At 41.2% G+C, this 21,628-nt stretch overlaps 1 protein-coding gene across 1 annotated transcript in view; it reads left to right on the top strand.

The window, feature by feature from the left end:
* The window catches only part of LOC308479528 (complement receptor type 1-like), a 48,977-nt gene that overhangs the window by 6,864 nt on the left and 20,485 nt on the right, over positions 1–21,628 (top strand). The window contains exons 2-16 of the mRNA XM_081010236.1: positions 671–853; positions 1,056–1,155; positions 2,881–2,969; positions 4,990–5,181; positions 5,458–5,640; positions 6,909–7,088; positions 8,098–8,277; positions 9,941–10,135; positions 10,285–10,384; positions 11,302–11,387; positions 14,529–14,714; positions 16,562–16,744; positions 17,761–17,943; positions 18,761–18,940; positions 20,918–21,087. Coding sequence (XP_080866362.1) covers positions 671–853; positions 1,056–1,155; positions 2,881–2,969; positions 4,990–5,181; positions 5,458–5,640; positions 6,909–7,088; positions 8,098–8,277; positions 9,941–10,135; positions 10,285–10,384; positions 11,302–11,387; positions 14,529–14,714; positions 16,562–16,744; positions 17,761–17,943; positions 18,761–18,940; positions 20,918–21,087 — 2,390 coding nt within the window. The remainder of the gene's footprint in view (positions 1–670; positions 854–1,055; positions 1,156–2,880; positions 2,970–4,989; positions 5,182–5,457; positions 5,641–6,908; positions 7,089–8,097; positions 8,278–9,940; positions 10,136–10,284; positions 10,385–11,301; positions 11,388–14,528; positions 14,715–16,561; positions 16,745–17,760; positions 17,944–18,760; positions 18,941–20,917; positions 21,088–21,628) is intronic.

The raw sequence follows: 21,628 nt of genomic DNA, 5'->3' as shown, positions 1-21,628 counted from the left end.
AAACAGGCCTGAGAAATAGCCTGGTGGCCCAACCTGCCCAGAAGAGACTGGAATGCAGTGCAAAGTTGTTGACTTTTCAGGGTGTAAGGCCTTTGTCTTTGCCTAGCTGTAATTTGCTGGGTTGTTGTCTTTCCCATCATGTTAGGTAGGCCCACAGGTATCCTGTTGATAACATCAATGCCAGAGGTTATCCTATTGCTCTCCCTCACAGTTCCTCACCAGTGGCCTCTGGTGGGGGGAGGGGGGAGCACAGCCCAAATGGTGAGAGAGGCAGTGAGTGGAGATGGCAGTTCCCTTGCTGTCTGTTGTTTCTAAAAGTTGTCAGCACCACAGCAATACCAATGCTGACATGGTCCCACCATGTGTGAGGCCTGGGGCAATTGCCGCCTGAAAAAGGCCCATGGCAATTAATTATTCCAGAACAGCTAGAAGATAAATACAGAAAGCCTAATGCATTAACATTCTAATACATTTAACTTGTGGCATATCCCACAAGGAATCAGACTCCCACCAGTTCTGTACAGCTACTGCCCCAGTGGTTACTTTTGATGATAAGGAATGGTCATTTCCATGTTACAGGTGGAGGAAATGATATGGTGGTTCAAAACACAAAATTGCACTGGGCAGAGCTTCACATTTCCTTGATTTCCCCCTCTTTTTTTATCATTAGGTGGCTGTGGCCCTCCACCTAGGTTAAACTTTGCTGAGCTAACTGACGAGTATAAGCAAAAGAATTTATTTCCTGTTGGCTCGATTGTGAAATATATGTGTCGACCAGGCTATACCGGACTGAGGTACTCTATTAAGTGCCTTCAAAGCCAGGAGTGGTCCAAAGTTCTGGAGCGCTGTAAACGTGAGTGTCATAACATTCTTTGAAATACTTGTGAGAATATGCTGTGTACAAATCTGAATCATTTCAATGGTTTGAATACAAGAGATGTATTGAGGTGTGCAGTTCTGCCCTTGAGAATTTATTAATTTAAAACGAAAAGCAGATGGAAACTTTAGATCAGCATTGTACTTTAAGGCACACTTTGTCTCTTTCTTCCTGCTAGGACAATCTTGTGGAAATCCAGGGGAACCAGATAATGGGAAGTTGATTGTGCCCCAAGATATTTTATTCGGTTCCACTGTAAATTACACCTGCAATGAAGGGTAAGCATCAGAAAAGCCAAGAAGGGAGAATTCCTCTGCTCCCTCTGGCCTGACTTCCCACTAGGGCTGCTCTATCTCCCCTAGTTGCATAAGCAGAAAGAATCTGGTAAAGCTTTTCCTCTCACTTTTCTCTCCCATCAGGAAAATCGCATTTGACTTATTTCTGTTGGTTCACTATGCAGTTTTTAAAGGCACCGAACACATAGAAAAGGAGAGAGCTTGTAACCCTAGAGACTAACGATTTTCTACACTTAACCCTAGGCCTGTTTGTTCAGAAAGGAATGAAGTACTTTGCATTCATGTCCTCCTTAGGCATATGGTTGGCCACTGTAATAGGTGAATGATGGCTCTTTGGTTTGGTCCAGCAGAGCTCTTATGTACTGGGTGTGGTGATATTTTTGTTTTTAAGAATCTGAGCACACAGGAACGTTCCTACTGTGAAGCATTTCAGTTTGCCAGGCAGATCAATCCCCCCCATGCTCTCCCCCCACTGTTCTGGGGGCAATTTCAGGAGACACACAGGAAGGGAGAGAAAGTCGCATTGTACAAGCAGAAGTCTTTGCACATGCTTCCATGTGCAAAAAATTATTTATTAGTTTTTCATACCGCTCTTCATCAAAAGATGTCAGAATAAAATACAAGATAAAATAATTAAGCCAAAACAATAGCCCTCCTTATCAGCCAAAGGCCTTGTTGAAGAGGAACGTTTTCACCTGACACCTAAAAATATATAATGAAGGTGCCAGGCGAATCTCCCTGGGGAGAGCATTCCACAAACGGGGAGCGACTACAGAAAAGGCCCATTCTCGTATAGCCATCCTCTGGACTTCATGTGAAGGAGGTACACAAAGGAGGGCCTCAGATGATGAATGTAATGTCCAGGACCACCACAAAGCAGTGCCACCTATCCCCAACTCAGACAGCTACTCCAGAAGGATGCTATGGTCAATGGTATCAAAAGCTGCTGAGAGGTTGAGGAGAATTAACAAGGAAACATTTCCCCTGTCTCTCTCCCAACAGAGGTCATCATGCAGGGCAACCAAAAGAGTTTCTGTGCCAAAACTAGGCCGAAACCCCAACTGAAATGGATCTAGAAAATCAGTTTCCTCCAAAGGCACCTGGGTCTGGTCCACAACCACCAGAACCTTGACAAGAACCTTGCTCATGAAGGGGAGCAAGGCAGCTGGCCGGTAGTCAAAGATTTCTGAGTCCAGGGAGGGTTTCTTAAGGAGTGGTTTTACCACTGCCTCCTCCAGGCAGGAACCACCGCCTCTTGTTATGAGGCATTGATCACCCCCCTGGCCCAGCCCCACTAGCTTTTATCAGTGTTGGCATGTAACCATTTTCAGTCATTCCTTTCAGAGGACAATGTATCATATTTCTTAACATACAAATAAAATAAATTAGGTATGTTGCATTATAAATCCATATTACCCCAGGAAGTGTACTGGATTGCTTGCTCAATGGATATTAGTTAACTGGGACACTCGACACCAAGAACAATTGAAAGAGGGGTGAACATATTAATTAAATGAATATTGTAAGATATGTTGAGATAGCTGCACAATCCTGGCTGACAAGAAATGTGCTTCCCTGTCTTTCAAAAAGCATTTCATTTGTTTGTGGAAAGTCAGTAAGAAGAACATTCACATTATAAGCACATCAGTTCTATGCATCTCACAAGGCAGAACAAGACAACCCACAGCTACTTCTTTCTTGATACAGGCACAGGTTAATTGGTAGTACTTCCAGCAGAAAGTGTGTCGTATTTGGCCGAAAAGTAGGGTGGACTAATGATATTCCTCTTTGTCAGCGTAAGTAAAACATATTTTTTACTGCTATGTTTGTAAATAGTATTCTTATATGGCACCAGGAACACCTCAAAATCAATTTAGTATGGATGATAAAGGGTTAATACATTTGCATGCTCTCGTCTAGCAGTATTAGAGGTAAATCAGTGTCAAAATGTTGTTCTTGTTGTTACAGTGGACGCTCGGGTTGCAAACGTGATCCATGCGGAATGCACATTCGCAACCCGTGTCTGCGCATGCGCAGGTTGTGATTCGGCGCTTCTGCGCATGCACAAAGCATGATTTAGTGCTTCTGTGCATGCGCGACTGCCAAAACCCGGAAGTAACCCATTCCGGTACTTCCAGGATTCGGCGGTTCGCAACCCAAAAAAATGCAACCTGAAGCTGCTGTAACCCGAGGTATGACTGTACTTTAATTTCTTACCTATACTGCACCTTAAGGTTCCAAGGCAGGTTACAGCAACTGAAAATACAACATTGGTGGCGCTGTGGTCTAAACCACTGAACCTAGGGCTTGCCGATTGGAAAGTTGGTGGTTCAAATCCCTGTGATGGGGTGCGCTCCCATTGCTCAGTCCCAGCTCCTGCCCACCTAGCAGTTCGAAAGCACATCAAAGTGCAAGTAGATAAATAGGTATCGCTCCGGCAGGAAGATAAACAGTATTTCTGTGCACTGCTCTGGTTCGCCAAAAGCAGCTTAGTCATGCTGGCCACATGACCCGGAAGCTGTACGCCGGCTCCCTCGGCCAATAAAGCGAGATGAGCGCTGCAACCCCAGAGTCGTCCGCGACTGGACCTAACGGTCAGGGGTTCCTTTACCTTTACCTAAAACAAATTATGGCATTGAAGCTTTGTTTCACGAAGCGTAGTATAACTCACTCTTTGGGATAACCTCTGAGACTCTGCTGAAATAAGCAAATAAACATAGGAATAGACAGTGGTTCAATATTGGTCACATTCAGTATAAGAAAAAGTGAAGCAGACTCCCGTATCTTCAAGGTATTTTGCGAACCTACTGATGTGAGGGAGAGCCTTACCTGTAACCAGGGCTGCCAACTTCAATAAAATCGGAGGAGCAAGTAAGCCCCACCCTGCATAACTGTTCACATGGTGCGGCACACACGCACCATTTGAATGGCAATTCTCATCAACTTCGGGGGACGAGCAGCCCCCTCAAATATTTTATGGGGGTGGGCAAAGGGTCCTCAGCCCTGAGTTTGCTCCTGTGCCTGTAACAATTGTTACTTGCCTGTTAGCCTGAATGGCACAATGCAATTTTGCCCATCTCTTGTCACATGGATGCTGTCCAGATAAATGTTTCTTTGTTATAAAATAAATAACTAAAAAAAATGGGTCCTGATTCACTACCACTAACTTCTATAGAAGAGGTTCCCTGAAGTGAATTAGACTGACATGAGTACAGTTATGCAAATATAATACAGTTAAATTTCTGTAGATGTACTTTTTAAATTTTCGTAATAGGGGAAAGGTTAAAATACTGTGAATGAAAGAACTTTGCATGGATGTGTCAGGAAAAAGTAGGCTTCCTTAACTTACGTGAAATTAATATAATTTTCAAACAAAAAAGATGAAATTAATGATTGCCAGATGTAACTGGCAGGTATGATGTACTATTTCTGCAGCGTCACACAAGCCTTCTATGCCTGCTTCGCGTCTAGTATCCAGAAAATAATTCCCTATGTGCCACTCTCTGTTTTTATTATTATTCTTACACTTACAAAACCGTCGGACAGTCTTACAAAAGAAATTCAATATAACAATTCACAAATACAAAAATAAGTGTTCAAAAATACAATTCCTGTAGGGCATTAAAAAACTTTCAGATTTCTAATTTACAAAGATAATAACTGAACACCACTGCATTTCCTCAAATTAAATGAAAGCACTAGTGTTTCCTTAGGTAGGGAGATGTTTAGATGCAAAATGAACTAAGACACAATAAATATTAAAAAAACCCACTAAAATATTTGTCTTTGACATGTATCTTCTGCTTATGTTTCTAGGTATTCCATGCTTTCCACCACCAGATGTTCCCCATGGCAAGTACAGTGGCAGGTCCATGAATGACTTCTCCTATGGGACAGCTGTAACATACACCTGTGACAAAGGCCACCCCCTTGTGGGAAATGCCACTATTTACTGTACTACTAAGGATGGATTAAATGGAATTTGGAGTGGCCGTGCATATTGTGGAGGTGTGGTTTTCCAGTGTTACTCTTTGTTCTTCTATTGTTTATATGGAAAGGTCCAATTTGTGTTAATTCCTAAACATGATGATTTGGTAATGTGGCAAGCATTTTCTTCTGATAGCTCTAACAGAATAACTATTAGGTATCAATACTTCTAAATTTTCAAAACCAACCCACCTGTCCGTGATGCAGCAGATAAAGGCACAGATGCACTGAGTGAGGGTCTATTCTTTTACTTTGTCCTTTGTAGCTGTATGTTTATTAAACACATCTTCTTTTCAGTGGCTCACTGTCCAGCTCCTCAAATTGAAAATGGAAGAATAGTAACTGGTTATTCCGCCACCTACACATATAACCAAAGGGTGACATTAGACTGCAATGCTGGCCACAAAATAGCTGGCTCAGGAGAGATCCATTGCCAAGTGGATGGCACGTGGGACCCTCCAGTACCTCACTGTGAACAGGGCAAGTATCACTTTGAAGCTCTTTCGTATGAGACTCCTCACCCACAAACAGACTTCCCTTTCAGGCAGCTTCTGACTGTGTTTCTAATATGAGGGCTTTAACCTGAGCCACAATAGAAGGCAATGCCTTTTTGAACTATAATAAACAGAAATTTCCCATGACTCTTTCTTGTTTCTGTTCCTCCTAAAGTTTATGTTCCTAGTAATCAAAGAAGCAACATACAAATCACTAGAAGCAACTCACAAATCACGTGCTGTAAAATGTTTGACTGTTTCCACTAATAATTGTTTGAGAAAACCATCTAGTGCTTTAGTGTAGTGTTCCATAAATTAATTTTTCTATCATTAATATGTAGGAAACATAGTTAATACCTTGCAGTGGAATCTTACACATGCTTACTCAGAAGTAAGAGCCATTGAGTTCTGTTAAATTTACTACTACGTAAGTGTGATAAGATTGCAGCCTTCATGTTGAATAGATTGTTCTGTTGGCACCCATCTGTCTTGGGAGACAACGGAACAGTGTGTCTTCGCGAGTAAAGTCAAACATTTGGAGAGTTATAGCACCTGCTGTGGCTGTAGAGACCAATATGGGAGATACATGTTTTGCTGCAGCTGGGGCAGATCATAGAATTCTAGAGTTGGAAGGGAACCTGAGCATCATCTAGTTCAACCCGCTGCAATGCAGGAATATGAAGCTGTCCCATATGCAGACTGAACCTGCAACCTTGGCGTTATCAGTACCATGCTCTAACCAACTGAGCTATCCAGGCCCACATTAAATAACTGGCAGCAGTGGGATAAAGGTGTCCAGTTGTGCTGCTCAGGTGCACCATGGCAGTTCTGCTCTCTGCACTCCTCCCAGTGGTCATTTTTCCTCTGGTAACTACTATGGATACATGACCTGACTGCCTGTCTCCAGACACTGTGGTTGGATGCAAGGAACACAGCGAGGTTGATATTGCCAGCCTTCATGTCACAGTTGCAGACATCTTTGTAACACAGAGCTGGTCTGTCAATAGGCCTGGTGCTTGAAGCTAGCTCCCCGTAGAGCACGTTCTTGGGGATCTTACCATCTTCCATTCTGTGGACATGTACAAACCAATACACTTCCCAATTATCAGGAAAGTGTTAAGAGGTTGTCTATGATCCTAGAAAGTTAAAATGTTGAATTTTACATCAAGGTTTTATATTTTCTGCAATACACCCTTCTCTCAGGTCTCACATATTATAGAATTTAATAATGGCTTTATCCTTTTTCCTTCGCAGTCACTGGTTGTGAAAATCCAGAAATCCAGAATGGAAGAATAACAAGATCTAGAGGGCAAGTTAAACCCAAAGAGACAATTACATTTGAATGTGACCCTGGCTATATCCTGAAAGGCAACCATACAATTCAGTGCCAGTTTGACAGCACATGGGATTCTCCTGTGCCCATTTGTGTTAGGGGTAGGTACCAGTATATGTTTCATTTGCTTCTAATAGTCAGGAACCCTTTCCTTTTGTTTGGATCTCCTTTGACAGTTTCAGATATGGACCAAAAAGAATGAAAGTCTCATCTGAGCTTGTGCACATTAACGACTCTCTACAAATCAATACCATACAGGGGTGTGTAAGTACTTAAATAATTCCGCTGAATAAAGATAGCCAAATTGGTGCCCTTCATGTGTTGCTGGACTACAGTTCTCATCAGCCCCAGGCAGCATGGCCAATAGTAAAAGATTATGGGAGTCATAGTCCACAACAACTGAAGTGCACCAAGTTGGCTATGCCTGCAATAGAGTGTGAGTGAGGAAATAAGCCTTTGGGGGTTTCTTGATTGGACTGAAACCTGAAATAGGAATCATAACAAATAATGACAGACCATTGCAATTGCATGACCAAAAAGAAGTGCAAAAGAGATGTATCATGTTTCATTTGAATTAGCATATGCTTTGTAAAAAGCATAAATATAATAATGATACCAGAACCAATAAAAGTTAATGGGGGGGCTCCTTTCATGTTAAGTTAGGCCAACCTTTACTCATGCCATGATCTACAGTAATAAACCAAAGAAAAAGTTCAGATTGACACACACTTATTAACAGTATTTATTATTTGTTTGCTTCATAAAATTTATACACTGCTTGATTGTAAAAAGCAATAATTTCAAAGTAGTTTACAAAAATAAAACCAAGGAAATTTTACAACTTTAAAACAAACAAAAGTTAAAATAGTAAAACAGATTAAAATTATTTCAACTTTCTAATCATCAGGGTAGGCTTGCCCAAAACAAGAATGCTTTTAGCGGATGCCAAAAAGAATAAAGTGAAGGCACCTGCTTGATATCAATAGGCAGGGAGTTCCAAAGTGTAGGTGCTGCCGCACTAAATGACTGAGTTCTTACAAATGTGGAATTTACAGTCAAGGATGTTTGTAATGTGTTTTTCCATTGTAACCACCTTTTTTTCCCTTTCAGTGATTCAATGCCAGCCACCCCCACATGTTCAAAATGGGATGTACAACCAGGAAGCAGCAGTGTTTACTAATGGAATGTCTGTGAAATACACATGTGAGCCTGGCTATGGTCTAATTGGAGAGGGGACTATTTACTGCACAGCATCTGGGACATGGTCTTCCCCTGCCCCTCGCTGTGAAGGTACATCTTTTGACCATAAGATTGTCCATATTGGCTCTAGCAGGGCAAGCTACAAAGCAATGTTTACACCATTTCTTCCATTCAGCCTTGAAAATTTGGTTCCAGGCAAATACAGTGGTGCCTCGCAAGACGAAATTAATCCGTTCCGTGAGTGTCTTTGTCTAGCGGTTTTTTCGTCTTGCGAAGCAACCCTATTAGTGGATTAGCGGATTAGCGCTATTAGCGGTTTAGCGGCTATTAAAGGCTTAGCGGCTTAGCGGCTTAGCTGCTAAAAGGCTATTAGCGGCTTAGCGGCTTAGAAAAAGGGGGGGGGAGCGAAAAAAACATCTCAAGACTCGCAAGACATTTTCGTCTTGCGAAGCAAGCCCATAGGGAAATTCGTCCTGCGAAGCAACTCAAAAACGGAAAACCCTTTCGTCTAGCGGGTTTTCCGTCTTGCGAGGCATTCGTCTTGCAGGGCACCACTGTAATTAAAGTAGTGCTGCTTCCTATAATGAAAGCACACACTTAGAGAACTGTCACACAGAATTCAGTTCTGTGCAAGTTAATGGAACTTCTGAAGGGTTCCTTAGAAGAGACAAAGAGTGATACCGCAAGGTAAAGGTAAAGGGACCATTAGGTCCAGTCGTGACCGACTCTGGGGTTGCAGTGCTCATCTCGCTTGATTGGCCGAGGGAGCCGGTGTACAGCTTCCAGGTCCTGTGGCCAGCATGACTAAGCCGCTTCTGGTGAACCAGAGCAGCACACGGAAACACTGTTTACCTTCCCGCTGGAGCGGTACCTATTTATCTACTTGCACTTTGACGTGCTTTCGATCTGCTAGGTGGGCAGGAGCAGGGACCGAGCAACGGGAGCTCACCCCGTCATGGGGATTCGAACCGCCGACCTTCTGATTGGCAAGCCCTAGGCTCTGTGGTTTAATACTGCAAGGTACTGTAGTTCTATTAGTGCAAGGACTTTTGGTTGTGCGGTAGAACTGCCCCTTCTCCCCCTCCCCCTGTGCATACCCTAAACCTGTTCTAGGGTTCCCTCATCCCTTCCATAGCAGATTTGGAGAAGGCACAGGGAAAAGAGAGGGGTGGGAAGTTTCGTTGCACAAGCAGAATGCAATTACTTTGCTGGCTGCTGCCCAAAGTCAAACTGGCAACTGTTGACGGAAGGCCCTTCTTATAATAGTGAAGGCACTACCACCTTCCAAGAAACAGAAGAAATAAAACAGCTTGAATGTTCTTTAATCTGCTTGAGTAAGGAACTGGACATCACATCTTGTTCCCACTGATGAAATTGCTTCTCTCATTTTTGTCTTGTGCATATTATTTCCTGCTTGATACAATTATCTTATGTTTCACATACATATAAACGCATAAAATAAATAATTTTTAACTTTTTATATGGTTTTATGTATGTATAATTGTTGTAAACTGCATTGATTTTTTTTTCTGAATAGCAATATATGCATATTTTTAAATAAAATTCAAATGAATAAGTAAATACAGTACAGGTGAGAAAAGAGTGGTGAGGACCACTGTTATATTATAGTTGGAGGAACTGGAGATTAGTTTAAAGTTAGAACCACAATATTACACTTTGTAGACCTTCACAATAACTACTGGCCTCATTTTTCCCTCTCTTCCTCCCCACTTCCTCCCCTCCATCTCATCAGGAGGTAGCTGTGCACCCCCACCCAGTTTACAATTTGCTGAACTTCTCAATGAGTATAAAGAAAATAATTCCTTTCCCGTTGGCTCAGTTGTGAAATACATGTGCCGTCCAGGCTATGCTAAGCATCCCGGATTGAAGGCCTCTCTTATGTGCATTAGAAATCAGGAATGGTCAGGAGTTCAGGAGTTCTGCAAAAGTGAGTCTCTTACCATCCTTGTATTGATTGTTATATTAATATAAGTGGTTTGATTAAGTTGCGCCATTCTTCCTTTGTGCTTTAATTAAATTTGTTTTAAAACAAATTACAGAGAGAAATTCTGTATGGCTTGCTTTTTTTTCTGACAGGGAAATCATGTGGATATCCAGGAGAACCAGATAATGGGAGGCTGATTGTAACAAAAGATCTTTTATTTGGTTCTACTATAAATTACACCTGCGAGGAAGGGTAAGCATTAGGAAATCAATAAGGTTACTTTTTCTGGTAGGGCTCCTCTTCCTTTAACGATTTAAGAACAAGTCATTGGTGTTAACTTTCCCCCCTCACCTAACCTCCTATGCAGGAAAAGGTTCATAAATCAATTTCTTATTGTAATACAGCTTTTGAAGAAACAGGACCCCTGTGACAACAGATTTAACCAGTCCCAGGCACTAACTTGTCTTGCAGCCTAATACTAATCTGCTGAGGGGAGTGCCTGTAGGATTGGAGACAGAACCACAGATAGAGGGAGATATCAGCATGCTTGTGGGAATTGCAGGGTTTGCAGAAGAGAGAATTCTGGTCTGAATAGAATATATTTTACTGTGATAATTGCTCAATATACAGCTTTGGTATCGGTTGTGAATGAGTACACATGTTAGGAATTCACTCTTCAAAGAAACAGAAAAAGGTGCTTGTAGCTTTAAAGAAGTTTTCTTTAATAGTTAGGAGTGACATTCTAGGCTGATTGGTTACAGCTGGGGATGAAAATAAAAAGAGGAAGTTGCAGGTTACAACATCCTGCGCGAGAAAAGAGTACCCACAGGCTGTGAGTTTATACCATGGTGGAAAGATGTATGTTAATAGTTTTGTATATAGTTTGAACTAAAATGCTTGTGAACCAGCCATGAAATAAAGGTAACTCTTGACTGAGTATTTTGCACAAGTCTTGCAGTCTCTTGTTGTCCGCCGCCAGGAAGAAACTCTGCTACAAGCTGTTTAAAGCGATTTTATTGAGGAGCCACTACACTAGCAGCAATCGCAGTAGAAGTGTGTGGGCCGTGACCTCTAATAACACAGTGCATACATTTCGTAATATGCATTTAATTCTGTGCATCCTGGGATAAAGAATTTGACAATCCATAATTGCTTCTATCTCAATTCAGGTACAGGCTAGTTGGTCTATCTTCCAGACAGTGTGTGATATCTGGCCTAAAAGCAGTATGGACTGGTGAAACTGCTATTTGTCAGCGTAAGTAGAACACATGTTAACATACAGTGGTACCTCGGGTTACAAACGCTTCAGGTTACAGACTCCGCTAACCCAGCATTAGTACCTCGGGTTAAGAACTTTGCTTCAGGATGAGAACAGAAATCGCACGGCGGCAGCAGGAGGTTTAGCATTAGCTAAAGTGGTACCTCAGGTTAAGAACAGTTTCAGGTTAAGAACGGACCTCCAGAACAAATTAAGTTCTTAACCAGAGGTACCACTGTATATCATTTTTCCAGAGGGCAACTGAGAAGTTCCACCAGGACTTAATAACTTTTACTCCACTTGAGCCTAAATCAGTCAATGCAAGTTCACTTTCTGGACACTGCTGTGCAATTACATAATGGACATAATGGAAAGCTATTGGCCACTGCACATACTTACATGCTTCCAGCTTCTACCCGTATCACTCCACAACTTAAACAGTGGCATCAGACATATATCAGAGTATAAAACCTACCCAATGAAATGGGGGAGAAAACAGATTGACAAGGTAAATAGATTGACAAGGCAAGGCTGGCACCGAGGGAAAATCTACTATAGGATAGACCTAGAAGAGAACATCACTTGTCACATGCAACATCCAGCTAAAGACACTGAAATGTATAATCAATTACCTACAACCCGTCCTGAACAATAACACTTCCCTCTCGTAGGCTTACATATCTCACAGCCTTGGGCTGTATCTGCTTACAGACAGCCCCCAAACCTAAATGACAGGCCACATAACAAAGACACTGACACAGGGACCAGATCTTATGACAGATCCATTTGTCAGCTGCATGCCACTGTCCTTGCTTGCAGTACCTAATATGGCTATTTGCAATATCGCAGATTCATTCACCTGCTGCACCCTGCTGCCAGCGCCATGGCGATGCCCGCGAAGCAGTGGCACCAACATCTGGTGAGATCTTGCCAAAGTCTCATTGGATCTTAGGATCTCTTGAGATTTTGGCAAGATCTTGCCCCAGACCAGTGCCACTGCCAGTGCTGCTTCCCCAGAGACAGCGGGGTGGGTGGCAGAAGTGAGGCGGGTGCAGCGTTAGATACAAATCTGTTTGTCCTCATCAGTGGGCCAGGCCTACATTTAAATCTCCACTCCCTCCCTCCTGATAGGATGACACACCAGCCAGCTCTGAATGGCTTCTGGGTCCCCAGGAGGCTGATTCAAGCCCGTCCACCACAAGGGTTGACTATTAGCTATGTAAAAATAGCATCATTGACACAAAAATATTGACAATTAGTGAATAACTAGTAGGTGTGGTTCACTTCTACAGCTCTTCCAGTCTTTTGTGCCTTGGGCAGCATCCGATATTTGCAATATTGCAAATAGCCTTTGGATATTTGAGTCAATGCCAGTCAGCCCAACTCTTGAGAACCATTGCAGCAACCCTTCAAAAACCATACGGTTGTTGGAAAATTAAAGAGATTCTTGTAATCAATTAATATAATAATATATTATATTATATATATATTTCAATCAAATATGTGAAAATAATTTTGTTTCCCCCTATTTTTTTAGGATTTTGAGCAGCTTACATATCTTTGTGCTTTTGCTATTTCACCAGATTCCAGATAAATTAAATTTTAATTTTTACAAGTAACACTTAATTTAAAAGGACATAACTATTCGCACTCATATAAATGTGTGCTTTTGACTTTTGTGCTAGTTGGCACTGAAAGACCAGTTGTCCCCAATCAATGAAATCATATGGTTCAAGAGGCCTGAATTCAGAATAATCTAGTTAAGGTAGCATATTCACATTTTTCTATATCTAACCTAATCTGTGTCAGTCACCTGGCAAAATTACATAGCGCAGGAAGTCTGGCAAGGGATATTTATCATGTTGAAAGTATAAATGAAGGGGTTGGGGGACTGTAAGATATATGGTTGCCACCTAGTGGCCAAAAGGCAAAAGTATTTCTTCAGAAAAAGTTGGAACTGAACAGGTTCAAGGCTTGCGCTCTTGGGAGTGGTTCCAAGATGGATGCCAGACTAACAGAAACTGGTGTAACCTACATGCATTATCAGTATCACAATCACATGGCAAAGTTATAAAGCACAGGAATCCTGTGGCAGAATATAGTATCAGGTTATCAATGAAATCATGAGAATAATGGAATACCATTATGGAATATCTTACACCTTACACTAGGTAAGGTAAGGTAAAGGTAAATGACCCCTGGGCAGTTAAGTCCAGTCAAAGATGACTGTGGGGTGTGGCAGTCATTTCATTTTTCAGGCCGAGGGAGTCAGCATTTGTCCACAGACAGCTTTCCAGGTCATGTGGCCAGCATGACTAAACCACTTCTGACATAACAGGACACTGACAAGTGCCAGAGCGCGTGGAAACACCATTTACCTTCCCGCCGGAGCAGTACCTATTTATCTACTTGCACTTTTTGGCATGCTTTTGAACTGCTAGGTTGGCAGAAGCTGGGACAGAGCAACGAGAGCTCACCTCATTGCAGGGATTTGAACTGCCAACCTTCCAGTCGGCTGCCAACCTTCCAATCGGCAAGCCCAAGAGGCTCAGTGGTTTTAGACCACAGCACCACCCATGTCCCTAGTCTTACACTATTAAAACAATGTTTGTAATATTGCTGCGTTCTTTGCCCTTAGCACAGAATTGTAGTTAACATTCTCACTGTTGACTGACGTTCTTTCCAATTTTCCAGCTGAGGAGCATTAATCCTCTCTCTTCTGATGTGTATCTGCAGCAACAACAAAAATACTTTCTTTACTGTATGCTCCTCGGTTGTATTTCTCCTAAGCTGATAATTCTTTCAGCCTAAAGAAAGTGGTCAGTCTCTGTCCTGTTATTGTTATTTTCTAATTTATGTGTCTTACAGAATAGTTCATCTCTGTATTTTGGTATTTATAAGCAGCCATTGTAGTTCTTGTGTTTCATGTAATCTCCATGGCAGATTATGGAACTCTGGATGTCTTGTATTATTTTCTTCCTTTTAACTATTGGCTGTTTTCAAGGGATAATCATGTTTTAGCAGTCATTAATATTACATACGCTGTTAACTTCATCTGTTGGCTGCAGTAGTAGCCATCAGAAATAGAAAACAGAATACATCATTTATGCTATATGTTTGTCTTCTACCTTTCTCTAGCTATTTCGTGTTCTCCACCACCAGATGTTCCCCATGGCAAGCACAGTGGCTTAGATGACTACTTCCATGGGACAGCTGTATCATACACCTGTGAAAAAAGCCACCCCCTTGTCGGAAATGCCACTATTTACTGTACTACCAAGGATGGAGTAAATGGTGTTTGGAGTGGCCGTGCATATTGTGGAGGTATGTTTTTAAATATTCTCCATGCCATTTTGTTAATTGCAGGAAGTTGTGTTAATCAATAAGCATGAACATTTGGCAAAATCACAGCAGTCATTACTCTATTACTTCCTAACAAGACGAATCATTAGCTATATGTATTCCTAAAAAAATGCAAAGGCAAGGGTGGGGGATTCATATTGGGGCAAACCAAAATGTCCCCAAGTATTGTACAAGCTGCAATGCCTACCTGCAACTATAATTAGGACTGCTGGGATGAAAAGACATACAATGGTTGATTCCAACATAACAACCCCATTTCTGAAAATACAAAATCCAGTTGTTAATCAGATCTGCATTCCTCCTTAGGTGAAACATGCAGTTCTTTGGTAGGATGAATAGGGAAGTGGAGAAGAAACTCCTGCTTAATGTCTGGAAAGAGAAGGCAGGAATCCTAACTCCATCACTGTCTCCATTGACACCACTCACCTTCCACCCACTATTTCTCCTACTTTTCTCTTGCTTTTTCTAATGGAAAAGTCTTTTATCAGATCCTCAAAACTAATCTTCCATAACACACATGCTTCTATACTTTGTAGAGATAAGGCATCCAGCCCGCCTTGTTGCATAGCTGTTCTGTTAGGATTTTTAATATACTTCAACTGAGAAAATAAACACTCAGCTGAGCAGTCTGTGGCGATTTGTGACCATTAATATTAAAATATACGAAAGCAAATGTTTGCATTTGGAAAGGCAGACTCAACATTGTCTTCTACAATTGTTTTATAAAGTTCAGCATGACTGAATCTTGTTTTTACATTTTTGGTTGCACTGAGCTTACGATGCACATATGAGTGAAACTGCTGAAGCTCAGCTGAGAAATTAATAAACTGATGAGTTCATAGTGATGCACATATAATTTCATCGTAAGTTGACACATCAATTGTCTCCCAAATCTGTGTGGTTATTATTTTGCCGCCCCAACACTCACACCCAGAAAAGCTGTGGAGATAACAACAATTCTCACCAAAGCCTTTAAAAATCTCCAAATTTGAAGGAACACCCCCCCCAAAAAATCTGGCAACACTGTACTGAACACTGCTCCACTAACTCTCAGTGGATGACTGAAGAGTACAGCTGAAATGACCAAGATAAGAACGATTACATGAGCCTCAGTGAACTGAGTGGCAGTTTACCAATTACCAGATTCTAATTTTGTGGTTTTCCCAAGAATAATGTTTGTGTGGGCAGGGTGGTCCCTCCCGCTACCTGGCCTGATCACATTGACAACGCCTTCCCAGGCGGGATTGGGCAACTGGCTGAGGTAGGCAGAGACCTCCAGGTATCCCACCTGGGGAAGGCAAAGCCAATCCTGTGCTAATGGTGCTGCATAGGGTCCAGGAGGCTGCGTGCGACCACGCAAAGGGTGCCCCCCATTTAATGTGGGGAGCGATCATTACTCTCTATTGTTACTAATTCATTGTTACTAATTTATTATCATTATTTGTGTGTGTCCGTGTGTATTCATTTTTCACTTATTGTGGGAAACTTTTTTGTGGAACCTGGTTCAGCTGCGCCATATGGTCTATGTTAAATCTGGCAATGGTTTTTTTGTGGCGCCCCCCTTCCCTTGATGCCCTAAGTATGTGCTTATTTTGCTTAAAGTTTAATCCAGCCCTAAGTGTGGGGAGAGACTTGAGGGTCAAATAGAGGAGCAGGGTGGGCTACATTTGGGCCCTGAGGTTCCTATTCTATCAGCCCATAATCCACATGTCTATAATACTGCCAGCTAAACACACAGATATGCAGAGAACAGGTGTATTCCTTTTTACCTTCAGTACTGTATGCTTGTTGAAACTTTGTCGTTTCAGTGACTCAGTGTCCACCCCCTCAAGTAAGGAATGGAAGGATAGTAACTGGTTATTCAGACACCTACACATATAACCAAAGGGTGACTTTAGACTGCAATGCTGGCTACAAAATATCTGGAACAAGAGAGATTCATTGCCAAGTAGATGGTACATGGGACCCTCCTCTACCTCACTGTGAACTGGGCAAGTATAAATAAGAAGCATCCATATATAGGCAAGCATGAATATGAGCCGGATACATACATGTTCGTAACTTCAATATTCAGGGAGCATTTTTAATTCTTTAGTTATAGAAGGAAGCAGGAATATCTGCAGTAAATGTTCACACAAGTAGTGATATTGCTATACTTGCAGACAGATTGCCAGATCTCATGCGTATGGCATAGACAGCGGGACATGCACAAAAGACATGGGTTCAAATCTTCAATCCTATCAACTTCACTAGTTGTCCTTGGGCCAGTCACTGACTATAATTGGACTTAACACAAAATCATGGTTTAACAGGGACTAGTCTCCCCTCAGGCTTATGCACCCCCAAATCTCTAGCACAAGCTATGCAAATGAAATTGGAGGTGCCAGTTTTAGAGTAACTGCAGTTTAGCATTCCATCCAAATTCTAAACTGTGGTTAACCTGAACTATGGTAAATTCAAACAGGGCAGCTCCATAGACTGAAGCTGGCTTATTTTCACTAACCATGGTTAAGGCAATTGATTGTAGGTTGTGTCCAGTGGTAGTCCTAATCCAAGTAAATGGATAGTACTGTAATACACACAAGTTAGTAGTGTCCATTAATTTCAAAGGGTCTACTCAGAATAGGACTAGCATTGGATACAAATCTGTTTGTCCATAACATGCCTTGTGTTCCTTGGATGACAGGTGGAATGCCCTCCCCAGGGAGGCTCACCTGGCACCTTTGTTACAGATCTTTAGGTGCCTGGCAAATACATTGCTGTTCTCCTAGGCCTTTGGCTAATTCAACAATCTATGTTCTTTAAAACTGTTCATGCCCCCCCCTTTGTTATGTATTTTTGAGTTTCTATATTGTAAACTGCCCTGTGATCCTCAGATGAAGGGTGGGATAGAAATTTAATAAATAAATGCATAAAAATATTTTTAAAATTTTAAATACATTTTTCAGTTAAATGTGCCATTAATATGCTATTGTGAATGTTCTCTCCTATTTCATTTTTCTTTTAGTATCACAGTGCCCCTTGCCTCTGGATATACCCAATGGAAATCACAATGGTTTTCCTGGGGAAGTGTTTACTTCTCAGAAGTCTGTAACTTATTCCTGTGATCCTGGTTACTCACTTGTTGGAAAGGCATCTATTTCCTGCACAGCTTCTGGAGAGTGGAGCAGACCTCTGCCACGTTGTGAAAGTATTTAAGATGACATTTTGTACAATCTCAGCAACAGAGGATATAATTGCTTTTTATCATCTGTACTGGTGTTAACACTGGTCTTTGTTCCTTACTGTCACCTGCACTTCTGCTAAAATTGGTGCTCCTTTTCGTTTTCATTTGAACAAGATTTCTACTTTCTGAAGGAAGCCTTCTTGCCTCTAATATTTTCCTTGACTCTGCTGTTTAACCATGCTGGCATCCTCTTTCCTTTGTGGTACCTTTCCTGATCTGCTGTTTAGATTCTAGTGAGTTTCTATTACTGTAGTTTTTGAATAACTTTCCCCTCCCCAGCATTCTGGGAATATTGCAACTTTTCCATTCAACTTCCTTTTTTTAATCCCCTCATTTCTTTGGTTGAGTTCCTCATCTGAAGTACAGTAGACTTTAATTGTGTTGGACTTGCTTGGCAATTGCTTGCTTACATAGACAGTATCGCCACTCACAGGGATTGGATCAGAGTTTGCCCTTTTAGGAACTTCTAGCTTGTATTATCTCCAGGACTAAATTACTCTTGCGGCCTGCAGCAATTCAGAGAAGTCCACCCCTCTTGGGATTTCTAGTATGTCAGGCTCACTGAAACTTCACATTAGTACAAAAACAGAACCATCTGCGCCGCCCTAAATCTGGCACTGTGTTCTACTTTATATCCTCTGTGATATACAGAGCAGCATCACCTCCAGCCACTAGTATAAGATAGTCTGCATTTGGAAGATGTAATCTGATACACAACCCCAGGTGTTGTGATAGTTTTCATTTTTTAACTCCTTGATTTCTTTACCCTCTCTTTCAACAGTGCAGTGCCCCCCACCTCAAGTGGTCGCTCACGGGAAATACAGCAGTCAGGAAGCAAAAGGTTTTACTAATGGGGGGTTTGTAGAATACACTTGCGATCCTGGATACAGCATTATAGGAGATGCCAGAATTTTTTGTACAGCATCTGGGTCCTGGAACTCCTCAGCGCCTAACTGCAAAGGTGAGTGAGCCTTTTTATTTCAAGCAGCATATGCAAATCATACGACGAGTCTGAAAACATTGGTAGGAAAGATATTTCATACATGACGCACTATATGTTTAAAAAAATAGTTCGCAGTGGAAGGAAATAAGAAAGTATAGCTAATTTATGACTTTATATGTCTACAAGTAGTGTTTTGCTTTCTATAATAAACATTTGTCTCTTGGGGGAGCAGCTTCATCAATCGGCTAATTGAATACAAAATTCAATGAAATGTGACAGATTTAGATGTATTTTCCTTGCTCCTACATCTCTTGAGAAGTCTCAGACTGCTCAAAGTTCTCCTAGCATGCTGGGGAAATGAAGTCTACCTCGTAGAAGCCTCACTTTCCACTGTGTAAGCTACTCAAGATCTGGGTGGTGAAAGGGAACTTGCTTTACCAGAGAGATCAGAATTTGCATTTATGCTGAGGTGCAGGTCCATGGTATTTTAGTATATAAAGGTAAGCAGCATTGTTTGTAAGTATGGAATATGAACCCCTAAGCATAGACTTCCTCTGTACAGAGAAGCTGGAAGTTGCCTTGATGTTCAGCAGCAGTTCCAGTTGTTCCGACAGGACTGAGAATAATTCAGAAATATGTATGCAGAAATGGGGGGGGCAGCCTTGTTTTCTGTCCACTGTAGCTGCTAATGTTGGTGATTTACAAATAATGGGTTAGGGTTTTGTGAGCTCTGTGTATTCTTGTTGAATGACTGAAGTGTAGCCATGTCATTAACCCTCTTATGGTGTGTTGCATGCTTTTCCCCATCAGAAAATATCCTTCATATTTCATATCAAAAACTGTATATATTTCTCTTCCCTCCCCCACCCCCACTGACATGTTTTATTGTTGCTTTGTTGGTATTGGTCCATTAAGTTCACTGTTTGTTGGGGTGGGTGCTTTTGTGAGTATGCATTGCTGTTGTCCTTTTGCAAACCCACTATTCTTGTTGCTCTCTTACCATCCCTGCAGCTGTCAGAAGGGCAGTACCTAAAACATTTCAAATTCTGCACTTCTGATTTCCATGGGGATGGCTGAAGTTTAAGTGGACAGCTATGGATGCATGCAACAACTACCGTTGTATGCACAACAAAGATCAAAAACACAAAGGGAAATAACAAGCACACAACTAAAGTTGTTTAATACAGTAATGTTTGAAAACTGAAGTGAAGGCATTTTAAACCAATTTTAATCACACTATACTATGATCTAAAGTAGGAAGCTGACTTCTTATGTATGTTATTGTTGGATGTATCGCCTGTCTGTCTTGCTGAGGAACAAGATATTCTTCCTTGTTGTTGTTGTTTTCCAGAGATACATTGCCCCTCCCCTCCCAAAGTCCAGCATGGAAAGTACAGGGCTCTGGGATCAGAACCATATACCAGTGGAAAAATTGTAAAATACAGCTGGTGGACCCTGGTTATGTGCTAATAGGAAGGGTAACTATATATTGCACAGCATCCGGTGTGTGGAGTCTCCCTGTCCCACGCTGTGAATGCAAGTATTCTGCTACACTGGATTTTCATTTTGGCTTTTGTATAGGCTAATCAGTCAAAACAGATTTAAAATGCAAGTGAATGTTCATACAAGTACCTTATTTCTGCATTGAAAATAATAGTTCCAGTTAAGTCCTTAAGGGAAGGGCACCTCAAATATTATGTGTGAGCCACATATATACAGCTCTGTTAATGGATCAAGGCCTGACCAATGGAGTGACCATTCTTTTCTTTTTTGGGTCTCATTTCTTGCTATTCCTAGGCAGTCCAAGCTGAGACTTTCTAACTCCAAACTGTATGTTGCACTATCTTGCTATTGATCCATAAAGAGTCTTATATAAATAATATAAATGTTGAGCTTTACATTAAACGTATTAAGAAAATGGTTCTACAATATACTCCTTACTGCAGCTGACATACACTATGTAGTCTACTAGCTACTTTATATTTTCCTTTGCAGTCACTGGCTGTGTAAGTCCAAAAATTCAGAACGGAAGAATAACAAGATCTAAAGGGCAAGTTAAGCCCACAGAGACAATTACATTTGAATGTGACCCTGGCTATATCCTGAAAGGCAACCATACAATTCAGTGCCAGTTTGACAGCACATGGGATTCTCCACACCCATCTGTACACACACCAATAAATAAATTTAAGAAAGGGGCGGAATTAGATGCAGATGCACAAAGCATCTTTTTTACTGTTCAAATTTTTTTAATTCATTTTCCAAATTTATAACCAATACAACACAACACAAAAAACAAAACATATAAAAATAAAAACAAACATATAGAATCTGCGATCAGAAAGAGGAGAAATATCAAGAAGATTGGAAGAAATTTTAAGGAATATCTTGCTAAATATTATAATAACATAAGTGGAAATATGCAAGTATTAAATTGGTTTAGGATTAAAGTACTTTGAATTGTATAATACTATGGATTGAGATTATGATGAAAAGAAGGAAGTTAATAATTTGAACTAGTTAATTATATTAGAAAGTGAATATTGGAAAATTGCTAAATGAGATTTAATGAAAATTCAGTTAGGAAGGATTCGAGGAAGTCACTTAATAATGGAAATTAATTTGGATTTTTGATCACAAAGCATCTTTTTTTAACACACACACACACCAAGACTCCTTGTGCTCCGCTCCCCCTTTCTTCCCACC

Source organism: Podarcis pityusensis (assembly GCF_964106645.2).
Source record: "Podarcis pityusensis genome assembly, chromosome: 6".
Classification (NCBI taxonomy): Eukaryota; Metazoa; Chordata; class Lepidosauria; order Squamata; family Lacertidae; genus Podarcis; species Podarcis pityusensis.
Note: the sequence above shows the minus strand (reverse complement) of the source record. Positions and strands in the feature narration are given on the sequence as shown.